The sequence below is a fragment of the Lemur catta genome, chromosome 1 (assembly GCF_020740605.2).
Source record: "Lemur catta isolate mLemCat1 chromosome 1, mLemCat1.pri, whole genome shotgun sequence".
Classification (NCBI taxonomy): Eukaryota; Metazoa; Chordata; class Mammalia; order Primates; family Lemuridae; genus Lemur; species Lemur catta.
In genome coordinates, this window is record NC_059128.1 from 130,125,482 (window position 1) to 130,138,697 (window position 13,216).

Genomic DNA, 13,216 nt, shown 5'->3' on the forward strand with positions numbered 1-13,216 from the left:
ATGGAAGAGCGGTTGGTGAGTTTCCTGGTGTAGAATGTCTACCCATCATAGAACTTTATTTTTTTAACCAAGTGGGATGTGGCCAAAAAATTGTCACATCATAATTTGCCTTTTCATGCTTCTGGTTTTTCTTACAGAATCCATATTGTACCTAAATATCAAATAAGAAAATTTCCTTAAAACATCGTTTTTCTTCAAGCCTCAAGAGATGCTAACATAAAAATATATCAAGAGACTGCTTCAACTGTCAGTTTCACTCCAGTAGTTTAATAGCACACCAGAAACCCACATTTTGGGGTTAGCATTTCTTTAGCGTTCTGTAAATGTTTTTTTAATTCATAAGTACCCCCTGATAGGCAGCTCCTTTAAAAGAAAGTGACACGGACAGTGGAAAGGCTCTGTGAATTGGCTCAAGATTGACTGTATAGTGGGACTTTAAAATATTAACATTATTCAGGGCAGCTCTGCAAGAATAGGTTTTGGCAGTGATTATTGACCTTGTTCAACCAGCATCTGTGGGATGAGTGGAAACCTTTCCCTATTACAGCTTTCTCCTTATGGATCTGATTATAAGCTCAAGTATACACAGTTCCCTTAGAATTTTAAAGAACGCTGCAAGACTACCATGCTCTTTTTTTCTGTTAATTTTTTAAGAGCAAGAATGTTGAAGACTCTCTGGGCACATCCCTGTTGGAGAGTCTTAGCAGAAGTTCTCAAACATTGCTGTGAGTAAGAGTTGCATAAAGTGCTTATTAAAAGCTCAGATTCCTCTGGGTCCATATTTGTGATTCAGGTTAAGTAGAACTGAGAATGGAGTCCTAGAATCTGCATTTCAATGAACATCCCAGGAGATTCTGAGGCATTAGACTATCACTTGGGTGAGCTCTCTGTTTTGGAAGCCTTTTGCTTTGAAAAAGCATTTTCCCAGGGCCATTAGAAATCTCACATAATCCATGAGATAAGAGCAGTGTAGCCCAACAGCTTAGGAGTTAACTAAAGCTGCAGCTTCTCCTCTTTTTGTTACTGAACCAGGAACCACAGACGCTAAAATCTACTTGTGCACCTTTTCCCTGAGCTCCTACTCTTCCAATGCTATCCTATTCTCACATCACCCTCATAATCACCACTAATGAGTAATCGTGAGTGAAGATCTGTCTCTTATCTAGTCTTGGAATATGAACTCCAAGACTCAGACATTATGGGCCAGGCACTATGTAGTCTTGGGCATAACCCTAGATCTTTGTAAGGAACCATCCTTCCAGACTGTGAGTGGTGACAGTGAACTGTGTGGCCAATGGAGAGGCCCATCTCACAGTGCCAGTCTCCCTGGGCCTGGGTTTGCTCATCTTCTAAAAGGAAGTAAATGGAAACCTTCTGACGCTTGTGATGGTCGTAACTCGATAATTGCAGCTTATTCTCTCAGAGAGGGCGGAACAAAACACACCAGCTCCTTTGAGGAAAAACAGCAGCATTTTGAAGGGGGTTCTGTGTCTTATTCTCCAATTTTATGAAAGAGTAACCCTTGGCTATAAAGATAATAGGGAAATCGTAATAGGCACAATGGCATGTAATGAAATGGGACTGCCCACAATTCCAAAGTGTTCTGTTGACTGCCACGCACTGCCCTAGAAGATAATTCCAGACCTCAGAGGCTCTGGCTCTTGAGCTGGTGGGGACAGAGGAGGGGTACTTAAAGTTTCCAGCAAGGAAAAAGGGATGGTGTGGGACTGATAGTTTTTAGGAATCCACTTCTCTGAGTATGATGGTCTATCTGGCAAGGTTTGATGCCCTCCATGAAGCTCTGAGCTAAGAGATGGGTTAACCCTCTGTAGTCAGTCTCTAAGCTTTTTGTGTTACTGATCTTGGGTCTCATAATAAAAAGCTCTGATTTTTAGCTGGCCATGCCAGGCTTCTCTCTGGGTCCTGGATGCCTTGTGAGTAGGCTGTAACTAGAGATGGATTATGTTAGAAATGCTTTTGTTAGAAGAAGGTGTTCCCACATTGCATGTGCCCTGCCTGCCTGGTACCTCTGCTGTGAGCCACTTTCCTATGTGAATTGTGCTCTGGCTGGATACACCTGCTACTGGTCCCCAGCAGCTGTGATATATGCATCAGAAAGTAGGTATTGGGACTCCTGCTTTTAGTATCTCCAGGGTTATACCCCAGCCAGTGTAGACACTCAGACCAAACTTGCAGAGCATGAAGAAGGAAGCAGAACCAGTTTGGGATCTTAGCCTGAGCAGCTGACTTGAACTCCACTGCCAAGAAGAAAGAATCTGGCACCATTTGTGAGGTGTATCAGCCAACTGGTATTTCCAAAGCCACAGTTTTCCTCTGAGCTCCCCCTCAAGATGTGCGTAGTCAGTGGGCTTGTTTGGCTGCTGCTTGTTCTTGTTTACAAGCCAGTTAGTTCTCTTCCTTGAAAGGCAGCAAAATCTCTGGGGTTTCCTTGTGGGCAGAGGGGAACAGGGAGAAGGAGGCCAGGCAGTATCAGGTAACCCTTTCCTAAAGTTGATCCCGAGTGCATCCAAGCCACTGTGTTCTCTTGGATTGTCTTCAACCAGGCGCGTTCCACAGTGCCAAGCCTCAAGATGTCAAAGAACTGCTTGCAAAATACTCGCTCCTTCATAAGAAACAGAATGATTTCGCCAAGAGGGCATCCCTGCCAATAAATCTCACATAGACTAAGGTAAAAACTGAAAAAAAAAGTCCAAGGACCATGAGAGTCTATCCTTGGTGGAAAGAGCTATAGTCACTTCTTCAACAATTCCCATTATCAGCCTACCAAAGGGACTTTGGTGGCTGCCATCAACCCCTAGGAACTCACAGAAAAGACTAACAAAGTGAAAAATGACTGACAGCCAAGGAAAGAGCACACCTGGGAAGGAGGAGAGGGGAGAGGTCAGGAAAGATGGGTTGAAAGCTGTCTATTGGATCTAGTATTGCAGAAGTCATCAGTGACCTTGGCAAAGAAAATTTGCAAAAGTTTGAAGGAGAAGAGAGACCAAGCAGGGGTAGTTTGTGGGAAAGACTTTGGTATAGCTGAGGACAGAAAAGGTTCTAGGGAAGAAGGAAAGTGTAAGGACCAGGGTGAGATGCTGAAATCATCATGGCCTCTCTGGGATGGTGGGAGGGAGAACCTAAAGCCCAAGTAGAAGAACAGACTTTCTCTGGGATCTCATTCTGTGAAACCACTTGGGTTTTTTTAAGAATATCAATGTATAGACCTTGCCCCAATTTAATTAAATCTCTGGAGGTGGAGTCTGGATATGGTATTTTTATAAAGCACCCAGGCTCTTCCAATGGGAGCCCATGGTTGAGAAACACTGGTTTAAACAACTGTCTTCCTCTTTTTTGTGTGCAGACAGCTCCTGTTATGGGGAAGAGATGTGACTTCGCTAGACAGACAAGAACAGTGAGCAGTCACCAGCAGGAAGGGGTAAGGAAGCTAGTGGTTACCTTTATCTACCCCACCCAAGTTGCTGTGAATCCATGCAGCATGAACATCCATGCATGTTTTGTCATTTTGGTAAAATACATATAAAACTTACCATCTTAATTAATTTTAAGCACACAGCCCAGTAGTAAGTATATTCACATTGTCATGTAGCCAATCTCTAGAACTCTTTTCATCTTGCAAATCTGAAACTCTCCACCCATTAAACAACCACCCCTCATGCCTCCTCCCTTCAGCCTCTGGCCACCAGCGGTGCAGTGTGATAACAGTCCCATTGACTGAGCTGCTTGGTGTGCCAGGTGCCAAGATGTTATAAGGACAGGGCACATCCTCATTTTAAAAATGAAGAATATAAGACTCAGAAATCCCTGAAGGCCTACGTGGAGCCAGGGGTCTTCTCTACACATCTGTCTGACTCCTGTCACCACATCCTGCTTTAAGGAACTTTAGAAACAATTTTGCCTAGTGGTTTTAAAATTGTGTTCCAAAGGATGCTTAGCTGTGATGGAATTTCACAAACAATGACAAAGACTTGCTAAAACACAATAATTGTTCTTTTCAGGCTTATAAGAGATCCCTCTAAGAATCTCGTTTTAGAAAAGGGTTTTGATGCTAAAAACAAATTAAACAGAAAAACCATTGAGTTAGTCCAATACTCTCTTTTAGAAATGATTGCTGTGGTTTGACTGTGTCCCCTGCAGCTTATGTGTTGGAAACTGAATCCGCGATGCAACAGCATCAAGAGGCAGAAGCTTTGATAGGTGATGAGTTCGTGAGGACCCTGCCCTATGAATGGATTAATGTCACTGTCACGGGTGTAGGTTTATTATAAAAGCAAGGTTGACCCTCTCTTGCTATCATGCAGTCTCTACATGTGGTGCCTTTTGCTGTGTTATGACGCAGCAAGAAGGCCCTCGCCGGATGCAGCCCCTTAACCGTGGACGTCCCAGCCTCCAGAACTGTGAGTCAGACAAACTTCTATTGTTTCTAAGTTATCCAGTCTGTGGTATTCTGTTACAGCAGCACAAAACAGGCTAAGACAATGTTGTTGTTTTTTTTCTGGTTGCATAAAATTATACACATTTCTTATAGGAAATTTGGGAAGTACACAAAATACAAGGAAAAAAGTCACCTATATTCCTACCACTAGTGAACTACTAATATATATATATATATATATATATATATATATATATATATATATATATATATATATTTTGAGGCAGAGTCCCGCTCTGTTGCCCTGGCTAGAGTGCCGTGGCGTCAGCCTAGCTCACAGCAACCTCAAACTACTGGGCTCAAGCAATCCTTCTGCCTCAGCCTCCCAAGTAGCTGGGACTACAGGCATGCGCCACCATGCCCGGCTAATTTTTTCTATATATTTTTAGTTGTCCAGCTAATTTCTTTTTATTTTTTAGTAGAGACGGGGTCTTGCTCTTGCTCAGGCTGGTCTTGAACTCCTGAGCTCAAAGGATCCTCCTGCCTCGGCCTCTCAGAGTGGTAGGATTACAGGCGTGAGCCACTGTGCCCAGCCCATTTTTAATATCTAATATTTTTGTCATGAATATACATTACATAGTTTTGATGTAAATGCCTAAAAATACACATAAATGCTTAAAAACTTACTTTATATGCTGTGTCTAATAATTGCACAAATATTACAAAAATCCCTTTTTATGCTGAGACTAAAATCCACTGAACAATAAGCATTGAAAAATTTATTTGGTAGAATGCATGTCAATGTCATTAGCTTAATCAAGACCAAATACATCAAATCACTTTTTCTTGGTAGTAACTGAATTCAATTTTTAAAGTGTCATTAAAGGCCATATAAAAGATAGAAGTTTTAGCACAAGTAACATAATTTTGATACATCTGTCCATTGATACCAAGTCTTAATCTTAAAAGTAGAATAAAATATTAAATAGGATTCCTCTTTTTCAAAAAGTATTCTGGATACTGTAAGGTTTTCAGTGTGTGGAGTGAAAATCTAAGCTTGATGTTTATGTACTTTATCTAATAGCCTTTAATTTCAAAGAGTTCTTAATTTTAGGATCAAGCAACTAGGACTAAGTTAAAAAGGAAAAAATTCTCAGTATTTTACACTGACACTTAAGATTCTGAATAAATGCTAAACATCGAAAGTATCCTTTGGTAATATTTGTAGCTAATCCAAGAGGACTTTAAAACAAGTAAGATTAGACAGTGGTTAGGATATAAACATCTAAAAAGCTTTTTGGAATGTTAACTGTCACATTGACTCATATGTTCCTGCCCTTTTATCCTTGACACCTTATGGCCCTCAATGATCCCCAGTGCCTGGTATCAACACTCATATGTTATCCCCTCCCCTTCAGTGTGGTGGGACCTGCAATTCCCTTGTCACCAGTAACAAATGGGATGTCACGCCATGATTGCCAAACACCATGTGAGCCTGAAAGGGGATCCTGCCACAGTCGAGCCTTCAGGAGAAACCCCAGCCCTGGCCAATGCCTCGATTGCAGCCGATGACAGACCCACAGGTGGAGGACCCAGATAAGCTGTGCCTAGACTTCTGATCCACAGAAACTGAGATAATCTTGTTTTAAGCGACTGTGTTGATCTGTTATGCAGACAGAGATAATGCATACACCTGTTTCCACAGTGATTCGCTCAGAGTGACTTACAGGGTAGCTGTGAAATTCAGCACCCACCAGGCCTCTTGATACCAACGTCCCATTTCCATCAGCCTCTTCTATGCTTGAAACTTTAAGAAACAAAATGACGTATCATTGTCTCAAGGTCTACCAGTGTTTGCATTTGGCGCAAATCAACAGAAAATGATGAAAACAATAAAAACAATCTCATGGAGATAGAAGTTTATTGGTTTCACTAAAGCAAAACTCCAAAGATAGGCAGCCAGCGCTCGTAGGGGACCTGGGATGATACCTTCAGAGCCCAGGATACTTCATCTTCCTTCTGTGAAAGGTGAACTTTTGAAATGACTAATAAAACAGATCCATATCTAATGGGAAGGACACGATACAGTAAACAATGGAAACAGTGAACTGCAACATTATATATATAAATCCAAATTATGTTAATAGAGAAACAAAATTATAACTGATAATCTGTTGTCTCTAGTTGCAGAGATTGCATTTTTTGGGTAATCTCAGATTTTTTTTGCAGTTTTAGTGTTCATACAATGACTTTTAGAAGAGGAAAAATAGTTTGAGAGTTACATATAAAATTTAAAAGTTTTTGTTTCTTTTATCATTTTTTAAAGTTTTTAAAATCATTTCCTAATTATTTTTTTATTTCAGAATATTATGGTGTACAAATGCTTTGGTCACATAAATTGCTTTTGCACCACCCAAGTCAGAGCTGCAAGCATGCCTATCCCCGAGACAGCACACACTGCACCCATTAGGTGTGAATTTACCTATCTTCTACTGCCCCCTCCCACCTGCCCCATCCCCGATGAATGTTACTTCCATATGTGCACATAAATGTTGATCAATTAATACCAATTTGATGGTGAGTACATGTGGTGTTTGTTTTTCCATTCTTGTGATACTTCACTTAGAAGAATGGGCTCCCGCTCCATCCAGGATAATGCAATATGTATTAGTTCACCATTTTTTTTTTTGTGGCTGAGTAGAACTCCATGGTATACATATACCACATTTTATTCATCCATTCATGTATTGATGAGCACTTGAGTTGTTTCCATATCTTTGCAATTGTGAATTGTGCTGCTATAAACATTCGAGTGCAGATGCCTTTTTTATATTAATAGAATGTCTGTGTTTCCTTTGGGTAAATCCCCAGTAATGGGATTGCTGGATCAAATCGTAGTTCTACTTGTAGCTCTTTGAGTTACCTCCATATTGTTTTCCACAGAGGTTATACTAGTTTGCAGTTCCACCAGCAGTGGTGTATGAGTGTTCCTATCTCTCTGCATCCATGCCAACATTTGTTGTTTTAAGACTTTTTGATAAAAGCCATTCTCACTGGAGTTAAATGATACCTCATTGTGGTTTTGATTTGCATTTCCCTGATGATTAGAGATGTTGAGCATTTTTTCATGTTTGTTGGCCATTATCTTCTTTTGAAAAGTTTTTGTTCACGTCCTTTGCCCACTTTTTAATGGGATTGTTTGATTTTTGCTGATTTTTCTGAGTTCTTTATAGATTCTAGTTATCAGCTCTTTGTTGGATGTGAGGCATGCAAATATTTTCTCCCATTCTGTAGGTTGTCTGTTGACTCTAGTGATAGTTTCCTTGGCTGTGCAGAAGCTTTTTAATTTGAGCAGGTCCCCTTTATTTATTTTTATTGTTGCTGTGATTGCTTTTGGGGTGGTCTTCATAAATTCTTTGCCTAGGCTGATGTCTATAAGAGTTTGCCCAATATTTTCTTCCAGACTTCTTACGGTTTCATGCCTTAGGTTTAAGTCTGTTATCCATCATGAGTTGATTTTTGTGAGAGGTGTGGGTCCTGTTTCAGTCTTCTACATGTGCTATTCAGTTTTCCCAGCACCATTTATTGAGTAGGGATTCTTTTCCCCAGCGTATGTTTTTGTCTGCTTTGTCAAAGATCAGATGGCAATATGAGGATGGTTTCATATCTGGGTTCTGTGTTCTGTTCCATTGGTCAAAGACAACCCAAAGGGCTAAGTTCCCAACAATTGACATTTTATCAGTGATGGAACTGTGATAATTCTGGAGTGTCACAGAGACAGAATATACAACTATTCCTTGCCTTTTAGGAGCTACCTCTTCAGCTGAATATTCTATTTAAACTCCGAGCAAACAGTTTAGAGGAGTCCCAACTGATTCAAGCACCTGGTGATAAGTACTGTTGGTATGTATTACAGAAGGGGTGAACCTAAGATTCTATTTATTTCAAAGTTCTATGATATTTAATTTTTTTTTCTGAGAATATTTGGACTTGAAGGGGCTTTAGGGAGAATGGAAAAATCAAAATGTAGCAGATGATTTCCGTTATGATGGGCAGTCATCTGAGTCCTTTGCATCTCCCACACTGCACTGTAAAAAGAAGCTTAGATTACAAATTAGCACATGGGTTCTCATTGCAACAGGCAGTTGCTCCGTAGTTACAAGCACCAATTGATGTAGACAGACCTGGATTTCTCATGGCTCCTACTAGCTGCATGACCCTGGGCATTACTGAATTGTACAGTGAGAAGTTCACTAGGTTTAATTGACATTGCATGAGAAAATACAAAGGTAGCTAGCACAGTGACTAGGCATAAAGGACAATGAATGTTAATACGCATCATTATAATTATTGTTGAGAGTGGCTAGGTCTTTGAAAAGAGGAAAGACGACAGCATAAAATGGGACGTGGGAGAAACTAGGTCCAGAGGAACCTCATCTCAAGGAACAGCCAGAGATGGTCCCACAAGGAGTAGGCTGGGTGCCAAGGAGAAGCAGCACCCACTGTCCTGGGAGTACCGGTCACAGCAAATCTGGATCCAGTCCTGAAGCAGTGGGGCAGGGTGTATCGTGGGACTAGAGCAGACTTCAGGAGCTTCTAATTGGAGCTGGGCCAGGAGGTAAGGGGGTAATTCCAGGCACAAGGACAAAGCCGGGGAGTTAGAGGTATCCAGTTACAGAAGGATTCAGATCATTTGCTGAATAGGTGTTGGACCATTTTTCTAGTAACCTGCTAACCAAGTTTCTACTACCAAAGTCTGCAAATGATGCCCAAGTGGTCCCCTCTAGGGGGATGCCAAGGAGTTGCCCAGCAGGAGCCTGCAGGGAGCATCAGTTGAGTGCCCTGAGGTCCGGAGCCCATGCCCTCCTTTGCTTCTCTGCCTCCCTGGACCCCCAGCTTGAAGGTCACAACCTTCAGTCCACCTCCTCCCTCCTCTCTTTGGTGATTCTGGTGTCTGGTTCCAGTTGGTCTCACGATAGAGCTCACAAGAGACAGGCCAGTTCCCTTCCCTTGATAGCTTAGACAAACCCAACTACTCTATGATGGGTTATTAAAGAGAAGCCTGGAATTTCCTGGGAATATTTGCCTTTTATATTCCCATCGGTGTTCCCGGCATTCCTTTAGGATTATCCCACCCATTTTTCCCACATGTCACATCCAATTAGGGATCCATGAGACTAATCATCCCAATTTCTTCCTCTCCTAATTTCTCTTTCCATCAGCAGCTCAACCTCCTGTACTATTTGCAGGTATGCTGTGCACTTGGAGATCTTCAGTTAGGTTTTAACTTCTCTTGCCTCCTATAAAATGCAACAGTTTTTTTTTTCTTCAGTCATATATTCACTGGCAATTTATCCAGAGGCTGCGTTTAGCAGGGCCTGAAGGACCTGACTTGATAACTCATACCACTGATGTGGAGGATTGCAATATATGCAGCTGATTAAAATTCCCCACTTATACCTAACTGTCAGGTAAGAGCTTTATTCCTTCAACAAATATTCTTCTTTTTGTTTGAAAACATCTATTTATGCATGCCTTAAACCTTGTAGACTTCTGCACCTTGTGAGTGAAATGAGGTTCTTAAAGAGCCTATCTTCTCAAGAAATCCTAGTTTAAGTCTGGACTGAAACAGTTCCCGGAGAACCAACTGGAAAGAAAAAATCCTGATCGAACACCACAGTCTTTCTGTTCTGCAAGGTGAAAGCCTTTGACCTAGATTCTGTTCCTTGAAAGGCTGAGTGACTGTGGACGATTCTAAGAAAATCGGTTAAATATCGATACAAACAGTCAACTTCATGAATTGCGTTGGATTATTCTCAAAATCTACCAGACAGAAAGTTCTCCCTTTTATCTACCGTCATTGTTACTTTCAGAGCAGCTCTCTCCATAGCAACTGGAAACTTCTCTGGGCTGAAATAATCCTCTCTAACTCCCAGGGCACAGGCAAGGAATTTTAAAAACGGGGAACTTGGTAACTGCAATACTCTCTGAGATTTAAAAGCCTGTGGACCTCCCGATATATCATTTATCTGTCTTCTGAAGGTAAGCACTGGGTTTAGAAATGTTTGTATCATCCTCAGTCATTTTTAAAAATGCTAACATAAGAATCTTAAACTCTTAAAAAAAAAACTATAAAAGTAATCCTAGCATCATTGTTACTAGCACACGGTCATTACCAGCTTATTTCTGGACCAGGATCAAACATGAGATGCTGTTAGCATTTTGCATTCCTTAAGCAATCCGTGAAAAAGATTATTATTTTTTTTCCAGAAAGTTGATTGGCTCTAACGTTCTCCCCCTCGTTTTGTGACCACTGAGTGGATTTATCATGTTCTTGAGGTCTCAAAATTCTCTTGTTTTTCTAAGCGACTTCATACTCCAGAACCTTGACTCTTAATAAACTAAAAACAATGACCAGTGTTTTCTGAGCATGACTGTTTTCTTCCAGTACTTGCCTAAAACCTTCTAACTCAACCTTATATTGGTAATTTATTAGAATTTATTTTCTCTTTATTTTTATCTAGGGATGAGGACCACGAATTACTTGGATTTGTCTGCAATAGGATAAAAAGGTGTTACTCATGCTGGGTCCTATAACTTATACCACCTACAGATAAACGGAGGCACTGAATCTTCCTAATTTTTGAGGCTATGTTTAGTTCAGGGAGAGGCAAACTAACAGGGTTTCTGGCCAGTCTTGTGCAGTCTGGAAGTCTACAGCCACGGTAGTTTCCTGCCGTTGTTTGGGGTTATGAGTTACCTACATCCCCCCTGTTGTTTAGAAACAGCTTGTCATTGCAAATCAGCTTAGCCACCCAATTAATGAATCCTTTCAAACATGGTGCAGGCACAATAAATGAAGCCTTTATTTTTCCCGTCTACCACAGAAATTCCTTTGGCTGCAACTTTATCCCGTGAATTGAACGCACCCATCTCCCTCTGAGACAGACTCAAGGTAAAGGAAGCGTGGAAATGTGCTACTGGACAAAGCTTTCAGTATCTTGGGTGCCATTCTGCTTTCTACTCAGCCTTGTTCCCTCTACTGAGACAGACAGACCCTCAACCCAGGACAGCAGCGGCTCTGGGAGTCCAGGCCAACTGGCAGACGTACTACGGGTTCTTGCTGCTAGAGACCACCCACCCCTCAACCTCTCAAGAAGCCTCATCAGAACATTGCTGGAGAAAACTGGGTGCCCACGGAGGAGAAATGGAATTCAAGGAGATTGCAATCTGGTTAGTGCAATAGCATGGGGTCAGGTACCAGGGCATGTTCAAACGAGAGCAAAGGATTCTGTAGTTATTGACTTCAGTAAAGCCAAATGAGATGCAAATCTTCCAGTAGCCAAGTGGGCAATGCATTCTGGCAAAACATCTTCCATATTTGAGTAACAGAATCATTTGGCATTCTGCATATAGCGCTTAAAGATAGAGGAATTTTTTTGTTTGTTTGTTCAAAGGATAATGTTTACATAAGCCTTTCTGGAACCCTTTTGCCTATTTAGGGGTATTTATTTGTGAGGGTGAACTTTTAGTACTCTCTCCTTTCTGATTTTCTAATCCTTTTTCTTTGAGCCTGCAGTGAACTTGCACGTGACTAGATAGATGCTATCTGGATTTTTTGTAGCACAGTAATAGCAATCTGACAATTATCTAACATTGAACTTTTGAGTACTTGAATGTCGACTGGTGTTTTGTAATATTTTGCATGGTGGGTAGTTAATGATTGGATAATCATCTTCTTAATGAGGAATCTGAGCTGGGGAAGACAAATGCTGCAGGTGGAACTAAAATTAGCCCGGTGGCTCCTGAGGCCCCGTTCACAGCCTTATCCTGGTCTGCAGAGTGAATCTCAGCCCTGATCGCACAGAGGAGTCAGCTGGGTAGGTGTTGGGGCTTCATCCTCCAGAGATTGAGATTGAGATTTCACTTGCCTAGGATAGAATTTTTAAAAATCTCTCCAAGTCACTGTAATGGGACATCAGTGGGAGCTGAGATGTCTTCATTAGGGTGTGTGGGTGGCACAGTGGGGGACTGATGGGCAGCAAAGAAGGAAGTGAGAGCCCCCGTGTATTGAAATGACTGCAGACAAAATCAGACAAAACGCTCTTCAATCCCTTTCCTGACCAATCAGGTTTTTTTTTAGGATGAACTCACAAATTCATAAATAGAAACATAAATAAATAAAAGCTCATAACTGCCTCCAAAATACATTTTGGCAGACTGACTTTCTCCATCATGCATTGTTGGGGGTGGGTGGGACATTTCCTGGCCACTCATTTTGCTTTTGTTTTTTTCCTTGGTGACAGAAAAGGTCTTGCTCATAGAATTTCCTCTGCTCTGTGCTAACGATAAATGATTCAATCATAATTAAAATCCCCAGTGGCTCCCAGGGGAAGCGTGTTATAATAGGCAACTCATCTGTGATGACATTAATATATATAGATAGCAACATAAGACATCCCGCTGGAAATAACCTGGAGTCATATCTTATTAATGTCCTCTGAGAATTTGCTTCAGGGGAATGTTCTCCTTTAATAACGCAAAGTGCCTTATTAAGGCTGGTTGAATATTAGTTTTTCTGGGAGAAATGTAAACATGCAAAATTGTTCTCCATTTTCAAGGCTGGGGGGAAAGATGGTTTTGCACTTACTGTTTTCTGTGATGTTATCAGGAATTTGTCCAATTTGGCTTTCATTTGAATTAGTTCCATTCCTAGGACTTGAAACATTATCTTTTATAGCTTCAGCGTCTTGCTGCTGGTATTTTTGTTCATGAAAACCCAGCAGAAAGAAAGACGTCCCTTGATTTCACAGACACCTA

At 41.2% G+C, this 13,216-nt stretch overlaps 1 protein-coding gene across 3 annotated transcripts in view; it reads left to right on the forward strand.

The window, feature by feature from the left end:
* Positions 1–11,368: 11,368 nt before the first annotated feature.
* SLC39A12 (solute carrier family 39 member 12) overlaps positions 11,369–13,216 on the forward strand; it is a 45,165-nt gene continuing 43,317 nt past the window's right edge. For all 3 annotated transcript variants that reach the window (XM_045534244.1, XM_045534253.1, XM_045534261.1), the window contains exon 1: positions 11,369–11,629. In XM_045534244.1, coding sequence (XP_045390200.1) covers positions 11,369–11,629 — 261 coding nt within the window. The remainder of the gene's footprint in view (positions 11,630–13,216) is intronic.